The sequence below is a fragment of the Meles meles genome, chromosome 10 (genome assembly GCF_922984935.1).
Source record: "Meles meles chromosome 10, mMelMel3.1 paternal haplotype, whole genome shotgun sequence".
NCBI classification, from domain to species: Eukaryota; Metazoa; Chordata; class Mammalia; order Carnivora; family Mustelidae; genus Meles; species Meles meles.
Genome location: NC_060075.1, coordinates 11,348,086 through 11,360,102, shown reverse-complemented (window position 1 = coordinate 11,360,102; position 12,017 = coordinate 11,348,086). Strand labels below are relative to the sequence as shown.

The window sequence follows — 12,017 nt, the reverse complement described above, 5'->3', positions numbered from 1 at the left end:
GATGGATGTTCTTGGCGTGGTATCGGGGCTTGCGGGGCTCCTTCGGGGTGGGTGGCTGGTCCTCCCAGGAGACGGGGTTCCTCAGTGTGATGGGGTTGGGGCCCAGATTGGCTCTCAGTCCCTCCTAGAGTTCTGGGATAGGAGACCGAGGTTTGCAAAGTTGCTTTCACAGTTGATGCGGAAAGCAAATGCCAAGTGCCCAGTAAAACAGATTCAAGGTAAACAACGCACAACCCCAACATAACCCGTGGCGAAGGTCTCATCGAGGGAATTGGGTGCCCCCAACTCTGGTCATGGGGTGCAGCCTCTGAGAACAGGGGCTTTGCGTTGTAGGGCTGTTCCCTGGTGGTCAGCACCTGCCCATAGGCCAAGATTGGAAGCTGTCCTGGGAACTCAAGCTACAGGACTGGGTCTGCGAGCATAATAGAAACGGGTGCCACAGATATTCTTGCTCCAAGGGTTTTCTTTAAGTTTATTCCACAAATCACTGTTTCCTATCAACGTGAGATTTCCTTCTCCTAGAAAGCGACTCAGCCTTCACTTGCCTAGAAAAGAATTTCAGAACCTCCAGACTATTCCAAATCCTCCACCCGTCAACACCAAACACCCCTGTTTCTGATTCTTCCGCAGGTTGCCATGCCACACTTGCTTGTTCGAGCACCGATTACGTCGGTTTCTCTCATAGGCTTTCTTGCTGTGAGGGTAGCGTCTGTCCCCGCTGTGTCCACCATGGCTAGTTTCATTTCTGTCATGTAGTAGGCTGTGTTTGCTTAATATGTAAACGTGTGTGGTTGGATAAACGAATAAGCATCTGGAGAATGTTCAGGAGATGTCTGCTGAATTAGTAAAAAACTGAGTCTTTGGAGGATGAGCGGAAATCTGTTTGGCAGGTGGAAGCCCAATGTGAGCTGAGTTAGTTGAATTCTTAGGTTTCAGACCAGGAAACAAGCCTTTGGGAAGGAAAGTGGAGTCGGACGCTGGGGGCCTGTGTCAGGAGAGTGCCATGTCAAATGCTGACTTTAGGGAGGGCTCTGTGGTTTTAACCAGACTCTTCCTACATCACTGTCCTTGTGGTAAAGTACCACTCTTCTAGAAGGACTCCTGAGAGTATTTTGGTGTTGATCTAATAGAAGAAAGGGTTTTTCTATTTAAATTCACTTTAGTTAGCATGGAGTGTATTATTATTTTTAGAGGTAGAATTCAGTGATTCAGCATTGTGTATGACAGCCATCGCATCATCGCCATCATTCCATCGCGTGCCCTCCTTAATGCCCATCACCCAGTTACCCCATCCCCCCACCCACGTCCCCTCCAGCAGCACTCAGTTTGTTACCTACACTTGAGTCTTCTGTGGTTTGCCTCCCCCTCTGTCTTTATCTCATTTTATTTTTCCTTCCCATCCCCCGTGTTCGACTATTTTGTTTCTTAAATTCCACATGTGAGAGGACCCATATGGCATTTATCTTTCTCTGACTGACTTATTTTGCTTAGCATAATACTTTCTGGTTCCATCCACATCATTGCAAATGACAAGATTTCATTCTTATTGATGACTGATTCACACAACATCTTCTTTATCCATTCATCTGTCAATGACATCTGGGCTCTTTCCATATTTTGGCTATTGTGGGCATGGCTGCTATTTTTTCAAAGGTACATTTAAGATGTGGCAAATGAAAGATGCTGTTCAGCATGGGTCTGACTGAAGGTGTGCAGGTGCAGCCCTCAGACCCTTGCTACAACCTGGGAGAAAACAGAGACTCCTCCATGAAAGTCAGCATATTCTCATCGGGCAGGAGTTCTGTGAGGTGCTCTGGGAGATGCAAATGGTCCTGCAGTCAGTAAATCTCGGAGGGCAGTAGACGTGATAGAACTGTAATACCACTAGGATTTATGTAGGTGTGAAAATGAGCTGCAAAATAAGTTCCGGGGAAGAGAAAGGGAGAAGGAGTGGTTTCTAGTCATCAGAGATGGACTTACAGGGAAGGGGGCACTAAGATTTAGCTTTGAAAAAACATGAATGTTGTGTGCGGGCAGTGGAGGGCATTACACCTTGAGACCACATCATGGTCCACAGCATGGAGATGTCAATGTGAAAGCTTGATTTGAGAAAAACATGCACATGTTCATTGTGACCGAAACTTGATAACAGCACTTGCAGGAGTGAATTTGGATGGCATCCCAGGAGGTTGGATTGGAGTTTGTAGTCTGAAGGGAAGTTTTTAAGAAATGCCAGGTAGTAAACACTGAGGTTCCCTCTTCAGCATCTATTCCCTTCCTCACCTCTACTGCCCCTTCTAAGCAGATCCCAGTTGTGTTCAGATAATCTTCCTGACCCTTACGAGATCCAGTTGCAAGGGTAGGTATATATTAGCTGAAGCCAACCATGCTGGTCTCTCTCCTCCATATGACTGGCTCTTTCTGGGTCATACCAAATAAATAAGCATGAACAATATGATACTTAATTGTTGGGCCTCAGCAAGACGCATGCACAAATCACAACTGTTCCTATTAACCCATGGTACATCAGCCCATTTTCTTCAAGCAGACGAAAATGCTTGCAGTCATTCCACTTTCTCACTAAGCCAGATGCAGGGGTAACTTCATACAGAAGCTTTCTGATTATGGGCTAGCATTAAGAGTCACAGGCTTTCTTCAGTTATTTTTAGTTCTGAGTTAAACTTAATGTGGTCCCATATATCCTTTCCCTGAAGGGCCCCAAGAATCTGGAAGGGACTAGGCAGCGTCTAATTTAGGAATCGGGGTGGTTGCATCCACCTATGTGCATTTGCTGGGATGAGTCACTGGAGAGGTTTACTGAGTCACGAAGATGACCCAGAACAGGTGCCTCCAGCTGTCTTAAGAGTAAGTACTGTGGTGGCCACGAGAATGCTCTACTCAGATCTCCAACTGCAGGGAGCGGTTTGTACTTGACAGACAGCCCCAGCTGGTGCCTCTGCATCCTGGTGCTGGGGCCATGCTGGGACTCTCCTGGCTTCTCCTGGCTGGTGATTAAGGGGACTAAGAGGACGAAGGAGGCCAGTTTGTGGGAGAGACATGACTCTTCTGATGGGTGACTGTGGCTGAGGGACTCCCTCCCACTGGCCTTGGTGAGACTTTCTGAGACCTGGCCTGCAGTGTGAGCCTTTCCTTCCCTCGCTCCCCCCTTCATGAGAGGTAACTACCTCAGTGTTTCTTGGCCCTCTCAGCCTCCTCTGGTCCCTCTCTGTTTTCTCTCAGGGATGTTTCCCTTAATAAATCTCTTGCACATGTGATCTCATTGTGGCGTCTGCTCCTTGGAGAGTCCAGGCTAACACATATACTGTTACAGTTATGTCTCCTGAAGTTCACGTGCTCAAGTGCATGTATTAAATTTGTGTTATAATGGCAGTGAAGAGGAATGTCATTCCCCTGCAAGCACATAGAGAAGCCTCACCCACTACATTTTCATTCTTTAGTACATTTCTGATAACCTTTGTTCAAATTACAACATGGACTTTCCCTAGGGCAAGTTCCTGCCTGCCTGTTTATCTAAAGCAATGAAGGTAGAGTTTGCTGCCGCTCTTGACTGGTGGCCAGCGCTTAATCAGACTCAGGAAAGCTTTCATATTCTCCTTTGGTGACTGTGTGGAATTAACCTGGACCCCTGTTTTCTTTTTGGATCAAAAGTGTACGGAACACATATGGTAGGAATGGGTAATATTGCAAAAAGGAACAAGCAAGGAGTTTTCTTGTTTCCAAACTTGTCCCATCTCCAGGTCAGATATAAGGTTTGGTTTTTGACTGAAGAGTTTAGTTGTCTGGGAGCCAGAGGAGCTAACTTAGTCCAAGGCTGAGTGTGGATGTTTTTCCTCTGGCTCTGAAATATCAGAGCCACTCAGTAGGCACACAACAGACCTAGTTTCTACAATTGCACGCACACCAGTGTGGTTTAGATGTCTTCACACACAAACCCACACATGTTTTCAGGATGTCAGAGGGGTTTGTGTTGGGAGTTGTGAGTGAGTGAAGGCCAATCTCTCAACAACAAAATTCGTACAAAGAGTCTCAAAGCTCCTAGTCCTATGGGACCAGCAACATTATTTTTTACGTTTCTCTACAACATAAACAATTATTTCCAAATGGATTATTCCAGAGTTATATAACATCAAGGTCTTCCTTCTCAAGGCTTTTCTTTTTATGCTGAGACTTGTGATACAAGAGTCTTTTAATTTTGGTTGAGGTTGAATTATGCAGCTTAATGGGGGAAGAGGGAAATTGGAGTAAGAAGTCAAGGATACCTGAGGCTGTTTCTCATGACTCCCTGCACATTTGTCATAATGGACAGCCATATGTAAGTCTGAAACCTCCATTGCTGTGCAAATTTAGGCAGTTGTTTACACATCAATTTTCTCCATATGAATGTGGTTCCAGATTCTACTTGTTACGGGATCCATCAGGCCATCAATAGGGGCCCAGATCTTAGAGGAACATCTTCATTCAATACCTTTGGTAGAGGGCACAGCAACCGCTGAGATGAACCCTCTTACTCCTAAATTCCACAGGGAAAATCTCCTGTAAAGTGCAGGCTCCATGCCCAGCACAGAGACCAACACAGGGCTCAATCTCATGACCCTTAGATCATGACCTGAGTCAAATGTTTGATCAGCGGGCCACCCAGGAGCCTCTATTTTTTTCATTTTAATGTTCAACGTGGAACATAAGCACTATGAGGGCAGCTGTTTTATCATGTTTATTGTGTATTTCCCTCTATAACAGGAACTGGCTTTGTAGTACCGTCTCAATAAATGTTGATTGAATGAATGATTGGAAAGGGACGCCCAAATGTGGGACATGTATCTTACAGATTTTATAAAAATTTTATGATTTTATGAATGTTTAGGTAACATTTCCATGATCATTTCATAAAAGAGGGCAGATAAAATACAAGGGATTTTAATTTAACTTGGAAAAGTATTTTCCTAGTGGCTTCAGCTAGTTTTACTCTTAAAAAATATTTAAAATTCAGTGAGGCCACAGATCTTTATTATCTTATTCCCTGTCTCACAGAGACTGTAAATGCAAAAGGGAGAGTTGGAGCACTGGAGAAAATGGTTTCCGATACCCGTTTTATCAAAGCATTATATATCTAATGTCCAGGCATCTTTAGTTTCTGTTTTAAATTCCAGTTGGTTTTGTTTTTTGTTTTGTTTTGTTTTGTCCCTGTGTGGCTCAATTAGCAAGGGCATTTAAACAGATTGTCAAGGTATATTGTTGTTGCGTTATTCCTGCTAGGTAAAAGCAAACGGCTGCCCTCATGCCTACTTTCTGTTCCTCCTGGGAAGGGCTCAGGGAATCTATTTGTCCCACGTGGGGATGTTTCAGACAGTAAATAAGTGACCCATCAGTATTGACTTACGGTCCCAACTTCATCTTGAATTACAACCAAGGCTTCCTTCCAGTCTAGGGAAGCATTAGGGAGTCATCCTTTTCAGGGGTCACTCTTGGGTACCTTGTGAGATTATTTTTTTCCCTAATTTTTCCCTGTGTTCAGTCAAGAGGAATGCATATTTTCATGTAGGAGGAACATGAATGGAACTTCATCCATTCTTTTGGGGTGAGAAAGAAAACCAAAGCAGCTGTGGACATGCAAGAGCTTGTCTGACGCACTCACAGGGAGGCACTGTTATTCAATCCCTTGTGCATTAACAATTTCATAGGACATCCACCTCAAACAAGAGCACGCTGAGACCATGATGAAGCAAGACAAGAACGAGATCCCTGGACAACCACACAGGACCAAATCCCTCTTTCTTGTCTGAAATGAGGACCTGCTACTTTTTTCAGGAAGCAATTATAGTTTTATAATTCAGTTAGCCCCACCAACAGATGAGATTTACTGAGACGATCATAGAATTAATTGCCTTTGCTTCCTTAGACTCTCCCCAAAATTATCCACCCAAAGCCCCAATTCTCTAGTAGTTTCTTTTAACACCCTTTTCCTGAGATGCCCAGTTCCTGCTGTGTTTAACCCTCGCTGCAATCTAACTTGTTGAACTATAGCTGTGTTGCTGGTGGTCTCTGGCTGGAGGGCAAGAATTCCATCATCTGTTATACCTGAGGATATTCTCTCCTCCCCATTCCATTAGACACTCTTCTTTATCCAGTCCCAGAGATCCACCAGGTGTTATCCAATGGTCACTCCAACAGTACCGACACGACTCAGCTGTTTGCCTTTTTATAGTTTAATTTCAGTTTCCTATGAAGTCCGCTCTGCATTTTGATTGTTTGCTACCAGTGGTCAAACTCACAGGTTGTTGTGAATGAATGCCCAAAGCCTTGCTTGAGGCTTAGTATTGTTTCCTTGGTACCAGTTTGGTCTCAAGGCTGCACTGACAGAACAAAAGGAGAAACTCTATGTTAAAACAAAAAACAAAAACCAAAAAATTGGCGTTGCCTCTCTCTCCATTTCTTGATGGAGGCTAAGGGAAGAGTTTATGAACTCTTTCAGGTACTTGGCCCCTATTTAAAACCCAGACACTTTGTAGATAACAGGACGAGGTATTGGTATAGCCCGTTACATGTACTTGGCCCTGGATTACAAGTTGTGTTGAGGAAGGTAGGGATGTCTTCTTTGCGGTCTCCTCTGGACTGCATGATTTCATTGTTTTTATGTTGTACCTTTGATCATTTTGCCCTCCTGGCTCCCACCTTTACTGTCTGCCTCCCACCTGTGTTATTTCAGATCTCAAATTATACTAAATAATTTTGGCACTCTGTGAAAATGAATTTTATGTCAAAATTTAGGCAGTTCATGCAAAGAAATTTTTGGCACCTACATGTATTTCTTAATTATGTATGTTTGAATTCTTTTATAGTCCAGATGAATAGAAGTAACATTTAATGGCCCTCATGTACACATATTTGTAGTAACATAATCCTTGGCTTCTGATACTGTCATCATAGCACAATGCATGGTTTATTTTTAATTTACTCATTCATTTATTCCATTTTTTCTAATACACTGACTACCTATAAGACTAAACAATGACTAAACAAACAAATGACGATAGAACGTTAATAACTTACTCTACACAACCTTTCCTCACAAAGAAATGCTGCTTCTTTATAGTGTTCAAATCTACAAGAATCCAAATGTATAAAAAGAATTTCTATAGCTCTCTTGAATTAGATATGGAGTGTGTGTGTGTAATTAGAAGATGTCTGAAAAGACAAGAACAGACTCTTCTTCAATGAAGACATACAAATGGCTAGAAAACACATGAAAAAATGTTCATCATTAGCCATGAAGGAAGTTGAAATCGAAACCACATTGTGATACCTCCTTACACCAGTTAGAATGGCAAAGATTAACAAGACAGTAAACAACATGTGTTGGAGAGGATGTGGAGAAAGGGGAACCCTCTTACACTGTTGTTGGGAATGCAAGTTGGTGCAGCCACTCTGGAAAATAGTGTGGAGATTCCTCATAATATTAAAAATACAGCTACACTATGACCCGGCAATTGCACTACTGGGTAGATAGAGATGCAGTGAAACAAAGGGCCATATGTACCCCAATGTTCATAGCATCAAGGTCCACAATAGCCAAACTGTGGAAAGAGCCCTTCAGCAATGTCCACAATAACCAAACTGTGGAAAGAGCCCTTCAACAGACGAATGCATAAAGATGTGGTCTATATATACACTGGAATAATACTCAACCATCAGAAAGGAGGAATACTGCTTTTTGCATCAATTTGGATAGGAGTGGAAGAGATTATGCTGAGTGAAGTAAGTCAAGCAGAGAAAGTAAATTATCATGATTTCACTTCCATGTGGAACATAAGGAATAACATTGAGGATATTAGAAGGAAAGGAAAATTGAATTGGGGGAACTGGGAAGGGGAGACAAATCATGTGAGACTGTGGACTCCGAGAAACAAACTGAAGGTTTTAGAGGGGAGGTGGGTAGGGTGATGTGTGAGCCTGGTGGTGGGTATTAAGGAGGGCTCGTATTGTATGGAATACTGGGTGTGGTGCATAAACAATGAATCTTGGAACACTGCGTCAAACTAATGACATATTCTATGGTGACTAACATAACACAATAAACAAACAAACAAAAAGAATACGTCTGAAAAGTAGAAGATTCTTGTCTAGCACACCTGGAAGATTGACTCCAAGGATGAGTGTCAAAGAAAGAAATGTTTTTCAAAATGGAAGCTGAGCAGGGGACCAAAATCTTCAAAAGAATAAGCATAGCTGTGATGTAGGCTTGAAAGAAGGGATAGCATGTGTTACTACTGTAAGCAAAAATAGTCAGCATCTAAGACATTATTTGGTTATCTGTTGGCTTGCTAAGCATATACATTAGGAAAGGTTGGGACATCAGCTGGGGACATTGGTTTAGGGACTAAATATATCAGAGTAATCTGTAAGGTCAGTATGTGAGAACGTAAGGCCAATATTCCTTAGGGAGATCTATCTGGCCTTGGATTTAGACAATGGAAGAAAGTAAACAGACGGGGAAGGAAGAGCCATCAAGAGGCTACGAATAGCAAGACACAAGAAATCTGGGAGCCTGAAGATTTCCCCTAGATAGTTGACTGCTTATCCAAAATATGGTGGGAGAGGAGGGGTTAAACAGCAGAAAGCAGATTATGACGTTCAGGCAAAGTGGCAAAGAACATAACAAGGAGACTGACCGATGGATAGAAATCCTTGGACACCATCTGGTCTCATATAGAACTAAAACTTTCTAAAATTGTAAATGAATAAGAATGCAGGCAAACATACAAACCCATTATGATTTTGAAATGCTTCCTGGAGTAGGGACAAATATCATATAACTTTTTGGAAAGAACACTGGTTGGCCAACTTCTGGCAACTCCTTTTGAGTGTTCCTTCACTCAACAAATATTGAAAATCTGCCAGAGAGCAGGCTTAATCTCAGATACATGGTGAGATCAGGGGCAGGCTTTGCTTTTTCAGGAACACCTGAAGAATTGAGAACGTGAAGTATGAATGGCTGGAAGACATTTAGTATGGCTAGACCCAGAGAGTAATGGGGAGATACGGTGAACCTGGACACAGGTGGACCCAATATTGGAGGGCATCATAAGCCATTTGAAGGATTTTGGTTGGGGCATATTTTAGTCAATATGAGGTCACTGGAGAATTTTTATTTGAGTTTATTAAAAATTTTTCAAATACATGCACAAGGTAAAAAATTAAATAGTACAGGAGGACTTGAAATGAAATACACAGTTTCCCACCCCACCCCATTTAACCCTAGACCCTTCCCTAGAGGCAATGCATTTAACAATTTCTATTTTTAGATCTTCTGTTGACTAACTTGCTAACATTAAATAATATGTCTGGACAACAATTCTTGACTTATTAACTTTAGACAATCTTTAATAATTTCCCATTACAAAAGATAAGGATTTAACTGACACTACCCCTGGCTTTCCTTTGCTTATCCTCTCCCAAATTTTTGATAGATATGTCATTTTGAGACTTCTATTGATTTAATTTATAACTTTGGACAGTATACTATTCTCCAGTTCTTATTCCATTAACCGCACATTTTATCTTCTCATTCCTACTGTGACTATCTAAGTAGCCCCAGTCTTCCTGCCACTTCTCTTCCCCCAACCAATTCTTAACCTCTTTCTGCTCTCTTGTTTCTTAACTTCTCAGGATTAATTATTTTCCATTTCAGTTCTGAACAAAACAGTAAGCCATTCATGTTTTGTCTCTAGGCTGCTCAGAACACTGAATACCAACAAACAGCATCTGCATTACTGTGGCTAAGTAAATTGTGTTTACTGAGAGCTGAGTAGGAACTACATTTTCTCCCATACACATTCAGTGTTCATGAAGCCGGTGCCACTTGTAAGGAGAGGTACCTACCGCCAGTGTCCAACTGAGGCTCTTCTTACAGCCCATGAGTTTCTGTAGTTGTTTCACAATTGGACCTGAATGTCTTTACACATTTCCGTTTTCTTTTTGCTGAGTAAAGAATGTATGTTTCCATACTCTCAAACATTCCAGCTTCTCAAGGAAACTATGGAACACAATGCATACTTTCTCCAAAGAGGCTGAGACGGTGTACCCTCATCTCAAATGGGTCTGCTAGAATGACACATCCTGCTGGACAACTGTCACTCTAGAGTGAGACATCCTGGGTGAGATGAATTGTTGGGTTCTATATTTTCCTCTTTCCTGGGTTTCCTTTATATTTTGTCAGAGAACTTCCTCAGTGTACCTCCTCAGAAAGGTGGAAGTAGGTCGACTTTCTGAAAAGTTGCATGTCAGAAAATGTCTTTATTTGACACTACTTGTGACAGTTTGGCTTGCAATAGTGTTCCAAACAAAAACTTCCGGAAGCGAAGAAATTGCTCCACTGGCTTCTAGCATTCAGTGTTGCTAATGAAAAATCTGCTGCCAGTCTATTTCTTATTCCTTTTTTGGTTGAGCTAATGGTGGTGACTTAACATTATTTTCTCTGTGGACACTTTTAATATCTTCCCTGTATACTTAATATTCCAGAAGTTCACAAGATTCTGTCTAGTTATAGGTTTCATTGGGACCCCTCAATCTGGAGACTTGGTTCTTTCTGTTCTTCATTTTTTGTCCATTTTACTTCTTCACCTATATTTTGTGTGTTCTCTTTTCCAGATAGTCCTAATGCTTAGACATTGATTGTCTAGATCTTTTCCTTTCCTCATTTTCTCTGCTATTTCTTTTTTTCTATATCTAAGGGGCTTCCTTCAACTTTATTTTCCAGCCTGCCTATTGGATATTTGGGGCAGTTTAATTTCACTTTCAAGGGCTCTTTTTATTCTCACTTTCTCCTTTGTTTGTAGCATTCTGAACTCATCTTACAATTACACCTGCAATCTCTCTGAAGATACAGATTTTAAAGTTATTCTTTCCATGTTCACTTTGTTTCCTCTAGAGTTTGTTGTTTTTTCAGGTCTCCAAATTCTGACTGGTTATTTTTCTTATCTGCTCCTCCCGTGTCCTCTCCCTTCAACCCCCAATGCCCAGAGACTGGGGATTCCTAGCTGACTATTTGCATTTAAGAATCAAGTAACTGTTAACTGTTACAGGGGTTGGCATGGGTGTCCCCTGCCAGTGTATGGTTGGGTCTGTTTTTCCAATAAGCCTCTTCTAGGACTAGAAGCACTTGGGTCAGTTGAGCAGGGGTTTCCATAGTCAGAGAATTAGCTGATAGGCTGGGGGGGGGGGTCACTTATTTTGACAAAAAGAGAAATTTTACTCTGGGACACCAACTCCTAGCTCTCCTCAGGCAGTTTATTCAATTTCTATACAAACAATAACAAGAACAGTAGATTTTTAATGGCTACCAATAATGCTCTGCCTGTGTTCTAAGCACAATAGTTGGGGCAGGGTAGGATGGGTTTCACTTTTACAACTGGTATAACTCTTTATAGACTTTTCAGGTGCTCATGTTTCTTTGGGATTATGTTGCTCAGATCAGCTTCTATTCTATCTGAAAGATACCTTCAGTCTTTCATTCATTCTCATGCTTCATCCACTTTCTCTCCTCCAGAAATGTGTTGAGATGTTCTTCACTTATAATCAAATCTGTTCAGTTTTCTTTGCCGAGATGTTTTCACTTCTCTTTTGCATTTCTTGACTTCAATTTCAGTGGGGCCTGGGGAGGGAGGGAAGGTAAACTTATATGCTCAGTTCATCATCTTATATTCAAAGTCCCACTGGAAGCATTAAAACAGGGGACTGACATGAATAGCTTCCTATTTTAAAAAGGTTCCAGGGGCCATAACTGTAGAAACGAACTAAAGAGGACCAGGATGGATACAAATATTATTCTAGAGCACTAAGCATCTGATTTCCTTGCTGAGAACATGCAATCTCTGTTCTGGGAGTCAGGCACTTTACCAAAATGACCCATCACTCAAAACCCAGTGCACTACTAGAATGCTTTCATGGTGCGCTAGTTTTGATAAATGAAACCTGAAGAAACTGGAATCTAAAAGACCTGG

At 41.9% G+C, this 12,017-nt stretch overlaps 1 protein-coding gene across 4 annotated transcripts in view; it reads right to left on the bottom strand.

The window, feature by feature from the left end:
• Positions 1 to 9,463: 9,463 nt before the first annotated feature.
• The window catches only part of TCAF1 (TRPM8 channel associated factor 1), a 49,606-nt gene continuing 47,052 nt past the window's right edge, over positions 9,464 to 12,017 (bottom strand). For all 4 annotated transcript variants that reach the window (XM_046021005.1, XM_046021002.1, XM_046021004.1 and 1 more), the window contains exon 9: positions 9,464 to 11,668. Coding sequence is in view for 3 of the 4 variants with exons in the window: in XM_046021002.1 (XP_045876958.1) it covers positions 11,659 to 11,668 (10 nt within the window). In the remaining variant the exon portion in view is untranslated. The remainder of the gene's footprint in view (positions 11,669 to 12,017) is intronic.